Below are 18,297 nucleotides of genomic sequence, written 5' to 3' on the forward strand. Positions count from 1 at the left end.
TGTTGATCAACAACGAGGACAATTTTATCTATACGTCGAGTATATCGTACATTGAATGAATGAAATAACGCACAAACATTTAATGTTATAGAAACACTGTCATAGACTCGTAGATAATAACCAATAATGTATAGCTACTGCAGCATGAGCAACAGAAGCCGTTGCCTTAGTGGATACAATTTCTTTGGGACTTTACATGTCTAATAAACTAATACGGGTACTTACTGGTGATTGCCAAGTATTTTATAGACAAATAAATTATGGTTTAATTTTAATCAATATAAACTTATAAAACGTATAGCGATCATAATACCGCTATCCAATAGTTGTTATTAAATAATAGTCCATTATTGCAAAAGTATCATATTATTCAACTAATACAGTAATACTTATTTATGTTTCTATATTCCTATCTATAACATAATATTGAAATAAATTTATTATATGAAATTATAAAATGGTACTAATTTATATGACATACATTTTAAATTACCAACTACAATAATTAACAATAAATAAAAAATAAAAATATTATGTTTGGTATGATAGGCGATGGCTATAACAAAATATTTATTTAACGAAAATTGTATGTCATGATAAATTTAGAAAAATTTATTTTTTACAATATTTTTTGCTTTTGTTGTCGATTTTTCATGGCGGTATAACGTCCTATCATCACCAATCGCTGCCGTCTCTAGTTTCGACGTGTGTTCTATATTTCCAAAATATTGTGTTAAAAGTTATTTTTTTTATATTAACGAGGTTTCGGAGTCTCGTGGACTTCAGTGGTGGTGAGTAATATTAACACTAGACATCAGGGTTACATTATGTAAGTAAAATAGCTAATCCCTAATATAATATTACTCAACGATAAAATACAAACAAGTATAATAAGTATGAATGTTACAACTTACATGGTATTCACGGGAACAGTAAGAACTCATATAATATCTCCTATACGGCTATACCTATTTAGAGTAACATATAACTACGATTAAATTTAACAATGAGGCTAGATTACGAACGTTACAAACCGTTTGGAATTAACGTGAAGTAGAAATAAATGTATAAAAATAGTAAATTTAAACTTAAATGAAAAAATATTAATTACTGTGCAAATATACATCTAAATTGAATCAAGTCTTGAGCAATATCTTTAACTCTGCTACTAAATGATTTTAATACTAAATACAATCTTTTGATTTCAAACCATGGATGTATTAAATGTAAAAAGCAAATGTATGTACTATTTATTATACTAGTGTATTTTTAGTACTAAATACAGTCGCGATTTTCTCCTCGCCATAAATTAATTTCATCACAAACGATTTAGAATTTGATATTAATTATTAATGTATAAAATAAAAAACAATTAGATTACTTAATGAAAACATTTATTTGTTATATTTACATTAACAAATGTAATCCTTTTTAGCGACCATGCATAAAATACATAACTATAACAACAGTGGGCGATTCTTTTCGGTGGCATAGCCTGCAGGATTTTTTTTTTTTGAGGGGGAGTGATGGTTAGGTTAGTTTTGTGAAATACAATTTAAGAATTTTGTAGCGATTTTCGTAGACCATTAAAATTTAATTAATTTTTAAATTTTCTTGATATTTCGGGGGGCTTCAAAAATCAATAGTTTGGCCTTATTTTTAATAAAATTTATAAAATATTATTTTTAATTTGTCTCAGTAAGTACATAACACATTTTTAAGCGCATGTTTTGATATTTTATTATACATATGTATAATGTATATGCATATTTTTATGATTTTAAGTGCATAAACTCCCGAGCCCTGCTAATAAGTAATGAATAGGTATTACATTTGAAGGTTAATTATGAACCAATAACGCTGGGTTTTGCATTTGCGTTATGCAGTCCAAGGTGAACACTAAGACAATTCTAGTAATCTACAATTTGTACGTAGAAAAACATAATTTGAACGATTCCACGTCTTATAATAGGCATGTTGATTATACATAAAAAGATTTCATTATTGTTTATAACTGGTCATCACAGTTTTCACTTCTTATGTGTTTTGGTTCATATCATACACACATCACCCCCAATCACACATCGCTCATTATATATACCAATTGTCCTATTATCACGAAGGGACTATATATAATATATATAATATACATACTTTAAACAGCTGAATGCTCAACACGGTACTGGTAGATGCGTTACTCATAAAGGACATTTTGGAAGAGATCAATAAAGTAGAAATTAATATTTAAAGAGCCCCTAAGCACATAAGCGACACAACTACAAAACAACAAAATCTAAACACCGGAGACAACCCATATTCGTAAAAGATGATCAAAAGCAGTAGCCAGTAACATTAATTACAAAATTTACCAATTAATTATCTAAATTAATAGAAATGAAACAAATTAAATAAGTCACCAAAAGGTAGAATATCATTGTAAACGTACTTGTAAAAACGAAATTACGAAAACACAAAAAATTATAGTAGTTAAATATAAATATGGCCCATATAAAAATAGAAAATATTTCTGAAATTCACTACGAAATAGCATAAATATTAAAAGGGAAATTGACTGATACAGTGATACCATCATACATGATAACAGAATAAAATCGTGTTACGAAAAATTAATAATTAAAAATATAAGTAATTAGTAAACAATTAATATTTCTCGTACTTAATTGTGATTTATATCTATGTAACAACTGTCATTATAATATATATATACCATATACCATAAACCTATTAATTTGAAGTTGAATTAATTATCCAATTAAAATTCATTCCCTGTGGCATCGATCAGATTAAATAAGCTAAAATAATATTAAAAGGATAATTCAATAAAACACTAATTAGATAAAAAAAAAAAAACATAATAACGATTTTATAAGACCGATTTAAAACAAAAAGCAAATTTACCCGCTTATATAAATCAACCACTAGCGAATGCAGGGGGGGTTAACCTTCCCTAACACCGAAATAGCAGGTACAAAAAAGAAATTATCTGACCTACAAATGTATTACTAATAAAATTTCAAAAAAATTAAAATAAATTATTAGTTATTAAAAAGTTTCCCTTCTCCTGTGGTATGTAAATCAATGTATACAGTAAAATTACCATTAAAATGTATGATAAGTATGACAGTATGTTATAATTTATTAATAACTGATCGACATCGGTGGCTGCCAATTCGATGATGTACGTAATGTAGACAGACGACGAGTGTAATTACCGTCTACGGGAAATTCGCAATGACCCGTCTTAACTAGAATCTAGTCTTTTTTTTGTCTTCGAAGATCGAAAACATATCTGCGCAACAAGACTGATGAGGAGCGATTAAATGGATTGATACTATTAAACTTATACAAAGACGTGGAAGTGACTTGTGAAGAGGTCATTGATATCATGTCACAAAAAACCGAGACGTATAGATCTTGTTTTATAATTTAAATTGAATTGACAAATTGTAATAATTAATTATTAATCTATGATATATAATATGTATAATGTGTATAGTATAAGTGCCTAAAATAAATAGTTAATCTATAATACAGTATGAATAATATGATATTAATGAATACCTACTTTACATTTTTCAACCCCCCCCCCCCCCGAAATGTTTTCCTGCGTTCGCCCCTGAAATCAACCAATAAATAGTAGACAAAGAAAAGGACAATAGTAAACTAATAAATAAAAATTAAATCGTTTTATTTAAATCATTATTAAAAATAATAAATCGCTAATCTGAATCAGACTCCTCAGAGCTATCAAAAGTATCAACTCTTTCCCGATAGGTCCGCATAGCAATTGAACTTGTATCGATGACATACACATTCGGAGGGATTGGATGGTAGGTGCGACGTTGCGGGTCCCGTCCAAACGTCCCTTCCATAGTTGAAACCACAAGAATCTTTTCAACTCCATTCACTTAAAACGGAAATAAAATGTAATGCACTTCATAATATAAATATATTAATATATACTCACGTTTAATACGTTGTGTATGTGACCATCTATTATTATCGTCCATAGTCGATCTATATAATCAAAAATATTAAATATTATTATTTAATGAGATTAAATGCTCAGGGCGCAGTTAAATAAAACACTAAGACAATATCGTAAAAAAGATTTTTTCTCTAAATCAGCAATAATTTATATACAGCCTGTTTTCATTAATATTGTGCTGTTATTTCAGATCGCTTTAAAACCATTCATAAAAAAATTACTCTTATTCAGTACAAAGTCATATTAATAATAATAAAAAAAAAACTCAATTGAATTCATTCTAATAACTAGGTTAGGTTGCGTTTAGACACACTTAAGAACCCTAACCTAACCTGCTATACACTTACATAGGGGAAACAATGCACAGTGTATATAATTATTCTTACGAATTTTTTCTCGGTTATAAATTTAGTTGCATAGGTACAGAGTGTCACAGGACTATTTAACAAATACGTATAGTAACATTTGTAGTGGAAGTTGGTCAAATATAGTCTTGTTACGCCTTATATATCTTTTTTCACTCAACACTAATATTATTAATATTATTGTTTTTCTTCAGTAGTTACCATATAGTGATTAATATTATTAAGTATTTAAATATTTAATCTATAATATTATGCTAAACTTAACTGTAACATTATTTGTATGAAATTAGCACAGTATATTACACAGGTATTATAAAACTTTAAATAGATTGAAATTTTCTATAATTTTTATTTTAAACTTCTTCTATAATAATTAAAGGTTTTATACTTTTAAGTTTTATCATTTATTTTATTGTTTTGTGATTTTTGTTTAAAATAGTATTATTTCATTTTCATTTTTTAAGAAACTAGTATATGAATAGAAACTTTAATTTTTAACAGTAGGTAATTATCAAAATATATTGTCAACAAATTCTTGTACATCTAAAAAAGTGTTTATATTATAAAACTGTTACAATAATTGTAATAATACTAATTATTATTATTGAATCATGAAATAAATTTGTACCAAAATAACTATTACAATAATAAATTACGATTCCCTATTTTCCAGGATACACAATATTATTATTATTTATAAAATTATAAACATTTATTAAAATATTTTCGTCCAATAATAATAATAATAATACAGCTGTATATAATAAAAAGTATAAAAAAATGTATTTTTAAGTTAATAATCAAATTAATGATAGTGTTATAGAAAAAAAAAAAAATAACTTACAAACAATGCCATAATATCTTCAACTTATTTTTTCAACACAATTACACAATACTATTATTATTTAAATATTCGTATACAAAATTAATATTATAGTTATTTGTTATATTGGTACGCATAGGTATACAAAATGCAATTGTATAATATTATCTAAATTAATTGCTTAAATACATACATTTATAAATTTAAATTTAAACAATAAAATGTTAAAAAATAATAATAATTAATGTTACGAAAATTGACGTTCGTGTTCGGTTTTATTTTAAATAGTAAAAACAAATCGTTTAAAGGTTCGTTATACATTCAAAAGGAAACCACATGATTCAATTTGTCATTAAAATTTTCTAATCATATTATTGTATTATAACCTAATCGTAAACGATGAATTCACCAAAAAACCAACGTCAACGTTATGCGTGAAACGCGTCGTCTATGGCGCCTACGGTCCGGGATTGCTGGCGGCGAATTCGGGATCGGTGTCGTCACTGTGTTGATCTGCATCACCGTCATCTTGGCGATTGGTATGAAGCCCGTTATCCAGGAATCGTTGGACCAGCTTATGCATGATGTACTCCCACGACGTTTGACGCCTTATTTCGAGCGGTATACTAGGTTCGACGCTGCCGCGAGAATACATGACCGTGTAACAGTCCGAGCAGTAGTACGACACGCACGATTCCTCGTCCTGGGCGAAGCTGACGTCTTGGTGCATGGCGGCCACGCGAGTCTCGGTGTCATCCAGCCTGTGTGACGGCTGAACCTGCTGCACTTCCGGTCTCATCGGTTCCAAAATCTCTATCGGCTGCAACTGCATCTGAAATGTGTCCGACAACTGGTTCTGGTACGGCGGAATCTGCATCTGATACGTGTCCGAAGATGGGTTCCGGTACGGTGGCATTCCAGATGCAGTCTGATACGTGTGCGGCGGCGGGTTCGGGTACGGCGGCATTGCAGATGCAGACTTATACGTGTCCGACGATGGATTCTGGTACGGCGGCATTGCAGATGCAGTCTTATACGTGTCCGACGATGGGTTCCGGGACGGCGCAATCTTCATCTCATTCGTGTCCGACGATGGGTTTTGGTACGGCGGCATTGCAGATTCAGTCTGATACGTGTCCGACGATGGGTTCCGGCATGGCGGCATTGCAGATGTAGACTGATACGTGTGCGGCGGCGGGTTCGGATACGGCGGCATTGCAGATACAGACTTATACGTGTCCGACGATGGATTCTGGTACGGCGGCATTGCAGATGCAGTCTTATACGTGTCCGACGATGGGTTCCGGGACGGCGCAATCTTCATCTCATACGTGTCCGACGATGGATTCTGGTACGGTGGCATTGCAGATTCAGTCTGATACGTGTCCGACGATGGGTTCCGGCATGGCGGCATTGCAGATGTAGACTGATACGTGTGCGGCGGCGGGTTTGGGTACGGCGGCATTGCAGATGCAGACTTATTCGTGTCCGACGATGGGTTTTGGTACGGCGGCATTGCAGATTCAGTCTGATACGTGTCCGACGATGGTTTCCGGCACGGCGGCATTGCAGATGTAGACTGATACGTGTGCGGCAGCGGGTTCTGGTTCGGCAGAATCTGCATCTGATATGTATCCGACGATGGGTTCCGGTACGGGGGCATTGCAGATGCAGTCTCATACGTGTCAGACGATGGATTTTGGTTCGGTGCCATTGCAGATTCAGTCTGATACGTGTCCGACGACGGGTTCTGGTATGGCGGAATCTGCATCTCATTCGTGTCTGACGATGGGTTTTGGTACGGCGGCATTGCAGATTCAGTCTTATACGTGTCCGACGGCGGGTTCTGGTATGGCGGAATCTGCATCTCATTCGTGTCCGACGATGGGTTTTGGTACGGCGGCATTGCAGATTCAGTCTTATATGTGTCCGACGACGGGTTCTGGTATGGCGGAATCTGCATCTCATTCGTGTCCGACGATAGGTTCCGGTTCGGCGGCATGTCAGATGCTGACTGATAAGTGTGCGGCGGCGGGTTCTGGTACGGCGGCATTGCAGATGCAGTCTGATACGTGTGCGGTGGCGGGTTTCGGTATGGAGGCATTGCAGATGCAGTCTTATACGTGTCCGACGACGGGTTCTGGTATGGCAGCATCTGCATCTGATACGTGTGCGGCTGCGGGTTCCGGTACGGCGGCATCTGCATCTGATACGAGTGAGGCGGCGGGTTCTGGAAAGGTGGCATTGCAGACGCATTCTGATACGTGTTCGGCGATGGGCTTTGGTACGACGGCATTGCAGATGCAGTCTGATACGAGTGCGGCGGCGGGTTCCGGTACGGCGGCATCTGCATCTGATATGTGTGCGGCGGCGGGTTCCGGTACGGTAGCATCTGCATCTGATACGTGTGCGGCGGCGGGTTCCGGTACGGCGGCATCTGCATCTGATACGTGTGCGGCGGCGGGTTCCGGAGAGGTGGCATCTGCATCTGATACGTGTGCGGCGGCGGGTTCCGGAGAGGTGGCATTGCAGACGCATTCTGATACGTGTTCGGCGATGGGCTTTGGTACGACGGCATTGCAGATGCAGTCTGATACGGGTCCGGAGGCGGGTTCCAGTACAACGGCATATGCATGTACACACTGTTAGGTGCCATTGATGTGGACGGAATCATATTTGTCATCAACTGCAACGGCGGCTGTGGAGGATGATAAGTCATCACGCTAAGTGGCTGCGGTGCCAGTGCATGGGGTGGTCCGTACGTCATTGACCAGTGCTGCGACGTTTGCGGTGGTTCACGATCCGCTGTCGTCGGCAACATTGGCAATCGAGGTGTTTGCGGAACATTCATCGACATTTCACTATTTGTAGCAGACGATATGTTTTCTTCTAAGTTTTTCGACATATCGTTATTATTTTTTATATCTCTAACCACCGTTTCCGGAGTAATATTGTACGTCAATTGCTACCGGAACTTCGATCTGTAAATCGGACAATCAAACACATGTTATTATTGATTAGTATACATTTCAAATTTATATTGATGCGATTATGGTACCACCCAAAGCCGTCGTCGAAGGGCGAAATGAAAGCTTTAGATGTATCTTCAAAATGTTGAAGAGCCTCGAGCGCAAAATATCAATTTGTGATTAGAAAAATCGGTTTAAGTACACACTAGATATTATGTACAATTAATGAAATATTATAATAAAATAATTAATAATTATATAAATTATAATTTATATTATAATAATATTAAATTCAGATATTGCATACTTAGTGAACAGGTACTTTGTTGTATCACTCGTATGAGTGACACGCACATAGACCCACGACGCTATATATTTTGTTAACTCCAATAATCTTATACTACAGTTATATTTTATGTATATTAATCAAGATATTATATAAAATATTAATAGAGGTTTGATTTTGCACAAAAAATATATATTATTTACGTTAAATCGTATTTTATAGACTTTATAAACAGTGGCGTAGCTATCATCGGGCAAAGCAGGGCAGTGCCCTGGGGCCCCTAGATCTTAGGGGCCCTCAGAGCTCTTGGTAAGTTTTAAAAATACATCCGTAAAATAATTGAAATAAAATTGAAAAAAGGGTTGGATATTTTTAATATGATAATTGAATATTAGAAGTTTAATATGAACATTATGAACATTATGAACATTGTATACCTATAAATACACAGAATATGCAATAATCGGTGCTCGTAAAAGATTATAAATTTGATTTGATAGCCTTTATTTTATTTTATTTGATTAGATAGAATTAATAAATTAATAATGATAAAATGTTAATATTTAAAATTTGTTTTAGTAATTAAATGGATTTCCTTTTTATTTTGAGTATCAATTTATTATCTGTTTATTATTTTCATTAATGGTTTTATGGAGGTATTTATATTTTAAACAACAATATAACGTATAATGTGGTTTTTCCTATATATAGAATTAAGGAGCCTAATTTATTAATTGCCCCGGGGCCCATTCCCATCATGTTACGCCACTGTTTATAAAATGTAAAAGGTTTTGGAAACCATTCTTAATCTGTTCGCCTATTTTACTGTAATCATTATTATTATTATTATTATTATTATTATTATTATTTTATTCTTCTCTGCTTATTAGTATTTTCCATTTAGTCAGTCTTTGAAATTATCTCGATCTTTTTATTGTTTTTTCTCTTTTCCTTATTGTCTTTAATACATTTTTGAGTTTAATCTTTTGTTACGTTTTTGTCGTTATTCATTATCTGCAGATACGCGTATAATATATGATATACTTACTAAATAAATTATAAATATAAAAAATCCTAAAAATCCAATCACTAGATACTTATCCCCCGGCCCTTCTAATCAATAATAACCCAACAACAAAATTATAGTAATCCAAACGCCGTTTTGATCTATATGTAAATACAATGTTTACATCGTTTGACTATTTATATGTATTAGTGGTTTTGCTTTAATAATTGTCAATCGAAATAGATTATATTAGATTTATGTAATAATAAATAAAACATTATAAATTATTATTTGTAACTATTGTAACTTGTAAATTTAGAAATTTAGAATCATTATGATTTATGTTAAATATTTTCCGCATTAAAACGGTTCACACGTATAATATTAGTAATATTCATTTTCATTTTATTAATTGAATAGCTATTTGGCTATTTACACATATACAAATTTAATACAATACAATACATAATGGATATTAAAACTTCTATTAGAAAGATAATTAAAATATACATATATTATTTTATACAAAATAGGTAAACTGTAAGGGTTAGGTAATACTATAGTAATGGCCAAACGTATGTGCGGTTGCCGGTTGGTGACTTTCACTTCCTGGCTCCTATCGTCCGCGGTAAATTAAAACCTGATATTTCAGATAACGTTCACACAACAAAGGCACGTGCATTTCAAATGAATATGATTAAATAAAATAATCTTTTGCTGACTTCGGGGACTCCATGAGTGTTCACCACATTACCACCTTGTAGAATTGAAAAAAGGCGGTAAAATGGTTAAAAAAGATTTGTTTTCAAATATCCCGCCAACAACTGTCCGTGTTTAAAATCTCATTTAATATCGCCTCGTGATAAACGGAGCCACCAACCGCACATACGTTTGGTCGCTACAATTATAGCTTTAGATATTATAGTATATCTTTACGTCGGACGTATTACGTCCTATACTAGGTATCTACCCTTTTAGCTGTATTTTATTAATGCTCTTAAAAAATACAATAATTACATAGTTTTTCTTTAAAGGTGACATAAAAATGCATATTTATTCTTATATTTTAACTTAAGTCTTTAAGTCTAAAATATAGATAATAGGAAGTTTCTAGAATACAAACGAGTTCAGTGTTACCTATACCAATTAATTGGTTACCTATAGTTGAGACAGTAAATCCCGATTATAAACTGTAAGTGATCACGACTATAGTTTCGAGTGATTTTATACATTTGGCAATTGAATGGAATGTATTGGCCAATATATAAAATTTAGTTGGCAGATAATGCCAAAGGATTTAGTAAGTATAATTATTATCCATATTATAATTTACATACTTTCCACTCTAACATAATATCAAATGTTATTTTAACTTTATACCTATAACTTAGGTATTAACTCAAAAGATTCAAATCTCAATTATAGGTCATTTTAATAGAACATGGCACCATAAATTTCTTTAACTGGAGACTTGTCTGCAGATACTAGTATACTACTGAAGTTGATGAGCCAAAAAATAAGAAACAGTCAAGCCAAGCTCAAGAAACTATTAGTTTTATTATGGATCATACCTACTGATTCAGAACCTGAAGAAGAAGGTAAATACTCAATTATGTATAATATATCTATTATCTATAGATCTATTTATTTGATGATACACTAAGATAATTTGTAAGTAAAAATTAAAAGTTATACATTTTTTTGGTTATAAATTATAATAACATATTGGAACTGGGTACAGTGAAAAATACATACCGTATATTATTATCTATTACCTACCAACTACAATCGGCAAATAGTAAATTATAATTGATTAACAGTTACGCATTCACATAATTTCTAAGTACAATATTTTGGTCAATAAAAAATCTCTTTTATTTTTATTATATTTTTTTACTTTACAAGAATTATCAGTTTATATCATATTATTTCCATAATTTAATACAATATGGGACTCATATAATGTAATAAATATTCAATATGATACAGGTTTTTCTTGATCATAAATAATTTGTAACTTACAACACAGACATATTATAATTATTTAAAATAAATTATCCAAATAATATTTTATAGTTTAAGTCATATTATTATATTCACATGTTTTTTATATTTTAATTTAGGAAACTTTCCACAAGCTGTGGATGATAAAGCAGTGAATCAGTATCAGATACTGTAAATAGTGTAAATGCAAAAAATAGTATGCATGAAACTACTAAGCGGCAAGCATCGGATGACAATTTGAATAACAAAATGGTAATTCAAATGATTATTGTTATAATACTAATAAGTAATAACTTTACCAGTTGAGTCTACAATAATAACAATTAACAACTAATTAAAAAAGTAAATAATTGGCAAATTTAATAATATTCACTATTTAGATTAGTTATATTCACCACATTTAAATTTATGTATGATATACATTATACATACTTATTCTTGTGGATGGGAGAGAATGATGCTATTTTTTTATCAATTATTATGTTTCAATGTATAATACATAATTAATTTAGTGTTAAATTACCTATAGTTAAAAATATCTGAAATAAAATTTGTTAATTAACTGTAAATTATTTTAATCAATGAAATAATTGTATAATTATATAATTTTTAAGTTGGTTTAGGTATTTGAGCATTTGAAAAACATTTTAATTAATATTTATTATAATACTAGGTACCTAATAATTGTATTTCTATAACTCGATAAAAATAAATTCAACAGAAATCAGTATATAACAACAGAGCATCTTACAAGTTACAATTCATATGAAAATTCATATTTGGATTCAACACCTAATTTTAGTTATTCAATATGCATATTTCATATTAATTAAATACTTTTCTTAAGAAATAATAATCAACACTAGTTACCTATTACATTTTAGGATTACTACTCAAATAAAGATATAATGGACTAGCTAGACACTGTATGCAATGAGCAAGATATTCAATGGTTAATCATGGAGCACTTGCTTTTGAAGATTGATAACATTGCACAGGCTTTAAAACATAAAAGTGGACTAGGTATATTATAATATTTTTGTTAAATTAGGTGAACATTTTTTCACACATTTTCTTTTAAACAAAGCAGTTATGTTTCATTAAGTATAAAAAACAATTATAACAAATTTATTATAATTTTTATAATTTTTTAGAAAAACTGGCATAAATGCTGTATATAAATTAATAAAGTATTTGAAAGGTACCTTACTCTAAGACTTTTTTTTCAGAATTTCGATTTTAATGTTCACTTTTACAGTTATATTTTTTAATTATTTTATTATTATCATACTATGTTACTTTTTCTTTTTATATTATGTCTTAAGCAATTTAAAATTATTTTTTCAAATGTGAATTGTAGTATTGTAAATTATATAATTTATATAAACTTATAAATTTACCTTTGAAAGTAGCAAGATAAAATAATTTTGCTGTAGAAACCATGACAATAATTAGAAGTGTCGTCTAGTCTCTAGTGATATGATCATAACTAAATATTATTTAATAGTGAGAATTGATAGAAAAAAATATTTTTTTTCTGAGCCCTAATATTAAATTTGTTGATATATTATCATAACTTTAAGCATATTTTTAAAGTTTTGAGGAATTTTTTATTAAATTTATTGGAGGGTGTGATCCCAAAGATCATATAACTAAAGCTCTTTCAAAGTTATTTAATAATGAGTATGCTACTAAATGTACAATGTTGTATGTACTGGACGGGCCGTGACACGAATAAATCACAAAAGTTGGCAATACACAATTATTACAAGTTATCAAAAATAAAAAGTAAAAACCCTTTTCAAATTGACAATTTTCCATTTCCAAAATATTACTAATTAATAAATATCAATAATAAATTCATATAATTATCTTTAAGTTAAAGATTTAGTTTTTTTTTTTTTAACTACATAGTTAAAAGTATAAACATTTATTTTTAAACAATTGTTATTATTTTTTATTATATTGCAGTATTTGCAATGCACTTACTATCTTTATAATAAAGTAATATTTTTATCATTTATTGGCTTTGTTTTTCATTGTTCTAAAAAATAAAAAGAAGGAAGAAATGCATTGGAAAAATATCATAACGCCATTTAAAAGAAATCATTGACCTCAAACAAAATAAGTATAAACAATTAAGCAGTTACGTAAAAATAACCCGTATGATATATCCAAAAATATTTTTAAATTAAATAATATTCCTTCAACTTTATTGAGCAAAGACAGATTAATTAAAAAAGACAGTGAAACTTGCAGTAAATTCAAATATATATATATAATGAAGGATTCCTATATTCTAATTCAAATTTACACAATAATTATAATTCTCAAGTATTAAATTCTTCTATAAAAAATGATTTATCCAATGTACTATTTTCTAATAATATAACTTTAAAAAAATAAGTTACTATCATGGGTTTTGAATTAATTAATAGTGTTTTTTGTACTTTGAATAAAATTAAATCAGAATGGTTTAATGTCTTCTAGATGTGAACACATTAATGCTAACTTCTAAAAGTCATGAAATTGGGTTTGAAAAAACGATTCTTCTAGTTTGAAAATTATTGTTAATAATATTGATTTTACAATTACCTTAAAACTGAGTGTTAATATGGATAGTGTTATATTAGTTTTAAAAGTCAGGTATGGACTATTCTTGTTTCAATAATTAATTTTAAGGAATAATCTTGTGTTTCCTATTGGAATATATCACGGAACACAAAAACCCCAATACAATCAACAATATTTGCATGCATTTATTATATACCTTAAATTACTGTTAGATAATAGTTTTGAAATAAATTGTAGAATAATTAGATATGAGGTGGGCCTATAACCAATGAAGCACCTCTTAAATCTTTTATCTTAAATATTAAAGGACATAATGCATATTTCTGTTGCACTTCTTGTGCACAAGACGGCTCTTATAATGGAAAGCTTATAGTACTATAGTATTACTGATAAAATACCTATGAAAAAATATACGTTTAACTGAAACTTCCAGAGAACAAATTTCAACTGAGATTTATTAAATCTTAGAGTGTATGTACCAATTGAGTTTAATCATTTAACAAGGAAAATAGGAAACATTTATCACTGAAAGGCCACTGAGTTGAGATTTTTTCTATTATATTTTAGCCCTATTTTTTTGAAAGGTAAATTAAACAAACAATTTTATTCACATTTTATGTTACTATTTTGTGCAATAAAAATTTATGTATGTCAAATTATTTGTCAATCTTGAGGTAATTTTGCTGAAGAATTATTAAAACAATTTGTTATTTCATATACTTCTTTATGCGGAGAACATTTTATTTCATATAACATGCATAGTTTGGAACATTTACCTTATATGTAAAAATTCATGGCGCTTTGGGCAATTTGAGTCTTTTCAATATGAGAATTATTTACAAAAGATTAAAAATATAATAAAAATGGAAAATATTCTATTCAAAACCTAAGTAAAATAGAATATTAGAAAAACAAAAAGTATTTCTTTCTCCTCTAATATTAGCAATATTTCCGTATTAACCATTAACATTTACAGAAATAGAAAATAAAACTTTTCTTTATACTATAATTTAAATGAACTATAAACTATACAAACATATAATTTTACATGATTCAACTATCCATTTATTAACATATTAAAAAAAAAATCAATATATGATTTATAAAATGTAATTTTTGTTGTCATTAATCATATTGTAAAACATAATAACAAATAAGAAATAATTTTAGTTGTCCAACATTTTTAAAATCAACTTCTTATTTTTTGAGACCAATGAGTCTAAAATAAATAATAATAGATTCTTATATATTGGATACAACATTATTGTCAAATAATTTTTTGTTTAATTTAAACGAAATAAAATATAAATGTATGTTTATCCAAATAGTGGTTAATAAACCAATTATTATGTTTTACACCATTCTTTGTAAATAATTTAACAATTTGTTATTGATTTTTTTTATGTATTTCAACCTATATTTACTGCTTATATAAATGTCATCTGTTGTCCTGTAAAATATATTCACAATACTCATTTAATAGTGGATGAGACTCATGTCTGTTTCAATCTTAAAAATAAAAATGTTTTTACCATAAAAAAAATATTGTAAGATATTATAAAATATAAAATTATATATTAATACAAAGACATATTGTTACAATTTAACAAGGGTGATCAGCGAGAAGAGACTCATGATTCAAGAGCTACCAATATATTAATAAATAATAAAATATGGAAGAACCGAAATGAAAAAAAGGTCATAAACTCATAAATATATATATATATATTGTAAAAATGTTTTGTATGTTGATGTGAGTCACATGAGTCTATGAAGCGACTAAGCAAGCCACATTTTGACCACCCTTTGCAATATAATAACGACACAACATTGTATGGCAGTACTTTAATACATTAATATAATGTTAATCGCACTGGTAAAATAATGTATCAACATAACATTTTATATATTATTTTCGATATTCCATACACATTACTTGACCTACACGTCATTACTCGAACGTATTAGATTTACATTGTATGCTCCTAACACTCCTAACTAAAGTCTTGTAAAAGATACTTTTAAAATTGTATTTAAATACAGATACAAGTACATCTACTCAGAAAGTATTTCAAATACTTTTAAGAAAAAATATTTCAGAATAAATACAAATACTTGCCATGTATTTAAATACTTTTTTATTTTACTTTTCTACTAGTTAGTTTTCCTAATTAATGTTGTAATAACTAATTTAATATTGTCATGCTACATTCAACTAGGCATTATTAGAACTTTTTGTACCACTAACTTAATTGTATAGGTACTAAAAAATGAAAATAAATTAAACTTGTTATATTATAGCAATTTTTTAATATTAGGTAGTAGGTTGTTAATGAAATGTAAATAAGAGGATATAAAAAGCAATAAAAAAAAAATCATTCCCAAAAATTGTTTATATTAAGTATATTTTTAATTTATATTTTGTAATAATCACATTCACAAATGAACGAAACATCAGCATTAGGGGACAGAGATACTCGACATTTATGAATTATGAATAAAAAATATAAATAAAATAGACATAGGTTGTATAATAATTTAAAAAAAAAAAAAAATTGTGACGACTGACGAATAATTCGTTTATCTAAAGTATGTGTATAAAAGTATTTGATTTTCAAACACAAGTACGTCCTACACAGTATTTAAAACACTTTACAAATATTTATATTAAAAAGTATTTAAATACATGTACTCAAATACTTTTACCCGAATAGGTATTTTACAAGACTGCAGTGAGTTGATAAGGTATCAGTCATTAGCTATGGCCTATGACCAATCAAAAATTCAAAATGACCAGCTTGATTAACTTACGAGTATATACATAGGTACCTAACCTAACCTAGTGGCATAATATTTTGTTCAACAACATATTTATTACATTAAAACAAACATACAATATTGTAGAGATCCGTGTGATGGCACACACACACACACACACACACTACTGACGACTACTACGCAGTAGGACGACGGCGCTAGTAGGTACGAGGAATATTATATTAATATGTTATTGCATCAGCAATCAGCACAATTATTTTACTATGTTAAGTTACTACTGACTTACACGCTAAAACGTTTACTATATTATAGGTATATTTTAAATCTATATTTTAATACTATTGTATTATATCCCTATATAGGTATAGCATGATATGCTTCATTTATATAATATATTATTTTATTTTCTTATTGGCCGTCAATAGTATACGGCAAGTTATATAGTTATATAGGTTATAAAAAATAATAATTTTTTAAGAAACAATTCCGTACTCACGACTCACGTAATTCTATTACTATTCTACGTAGTTACCGACTACTGTCACCACTCACCACAGATTTATAACTAGATAACCGCTTTATTCTGAGAGAGAATTTAAATGATTTAAAATAATTATTTGAAAATTTGGTAGTTGTTTTTAAATTAAACTAATTCGGATAAAAATTATAAGAGCACAGTTTAAGTTTTCTTATATTTATAAAAATAATATTTTAATTTTTCGATTAGAGATCACAAGTTGTTTTTCATAAATTTGAAAATTATGTATGTAAAATAATAATTTTTGACATATCAACCATGAAACGATGTGCGTTAACACGGCAACGGTGAAAATCAGTCAATCAAGAAATCTTAGGATTAATCAGTTATATAATAATAAAATTAAACGGACGTTATAATTACCTTTTATTTTTGGAACTGGATAGAAATGATACGAATCGTTTTAAAACGTCGTGTCTATTACGTACTGCGTAATATATGCTTTCCACGTGTATACGCTATTAATTTTCTCGTTTGTTGGTGTGGACGCTTGTCGACTGCTCTACCAAAGGTTCAAATGAATACTGATTCCCCCATGAGATTTTTAAACCGATCGTGTATCGAAAATTTAAGAGGCCCAATGGTGTTTTGAAAACTATTATACGAAAGAAAGATTGTATACACCAACTACCTGCTATTGACAAGAGACATAAAATAATATATTTAATGTATACCCTTACGGGGTGTGTGATGTTAAAAGAAACCGGTCGAGAGTATCGTCAGCGGGGGAGAATGGACGTGTATGTGTGTGTAGTCTCGACCCCATACATAATGTCGAAAAATACGATTTAAGTAGAAACCCATACATTATATTATGCGTGACCTAGCCTGCAATGTGTATCTAAATCTTTATTATATACTCGTCCACTAGAATTTTTTGGAGAAAAATAATTCAAAATCAACTTATTTCGCAAATGTATCTTACTAAGAATACAGAATAATCCG

The 18,297-nt window shown here is 29.7% G+C and overlaps 1 protein-coding gene and 1 long non-coding RNA gene across 4 annotated transcripts; one reads left to right on the forward strand and one right to left on the reverse strand.

Annotated features, from left to right (window-relative positions):
• Positions 1–3,692: 3,692 nt before the first annotated feature.
• LOC132918359 (uncharacterized) lies at positions 3,693–17,850 on the reverse strand. 2 transcript variants are annotated; one of them, XR_009660476.1, is made up of 3 exons: positions 17,716–17,850; positions 3,989–4,038; positions 3,693–3,928 (listed from the first exon to the last, which is right to left on the reverse strand). XR_009660476.1 is itself a non-coding variant. In XM_060979552.1 (2 exons), the coding sequence occupies exon 2, from the start codon at positions 8,100–8,102 to the stop codon at positions 5,655–5,657; it is 2,448 nt and encodes an 815-aa protein (XP_060835535.1). In that variant the 5' UTR covers positions 8,103–8,178; positions 17,716–17,844; the 3' UTR covers positions 5,320–5,654. The 2 variants fall into 2 exon arrangements, 1 of the variants encoding a protein (XP_060835535.1); XM_060979552.1 differs by lacking the exons at positions 3,693–3,928; positions 3,989–4,038 and adding an exon at positions 5,320–8,178 and having other exon boundaries at positions 17,716–17,844.
• LOC132917799 (uncharacterized) lies at positions 10,395–12,485 on the forward strand. Of its 2 annotated transcripts, none has more exons than XR_009660338.1 (4): positions 10,395–10,758; positions 10,850–11,056; positions 11,582–11,714; positions 12,347–12,485. It is a non-coding gene; the product is annotated as an uncharacterized LOC132917799 (long non-coding RNA). The 2 variants fall into 2 exon arrangements; XR_009660339.1 differs by having other exon boundaries at positions 10,884–11,056.
• Positions 17,851–18,297: the final 447 nt, after the last annotated feature.

The sequence above is a fragment of the Rhopalosiphum padi genome, chromosome 1, assembly GCF_020882245.1.
Source record: "Rhopalosiphum padi isolate XX-2018 chromosome 1, ASM2088224v1, whole genome shotgun sequence".
Classification (NCBI taxonomy): domain Eukaryota; kingdom Metazoa; phylum Arthropoda; class Insecta; order Hemiptera; family Aphididae; genus Rhopalosiphum; species Rhopalosiphum padi.

Coding starts and splice junctions, on each gene's coding strand:
- LOC132918359 (XM_060979552.1), bottom strand. CDS start 8,102: ATGTCGAAAAACTTAGAAGAAAACATATCGTCTGCTACAAATAGTGAA.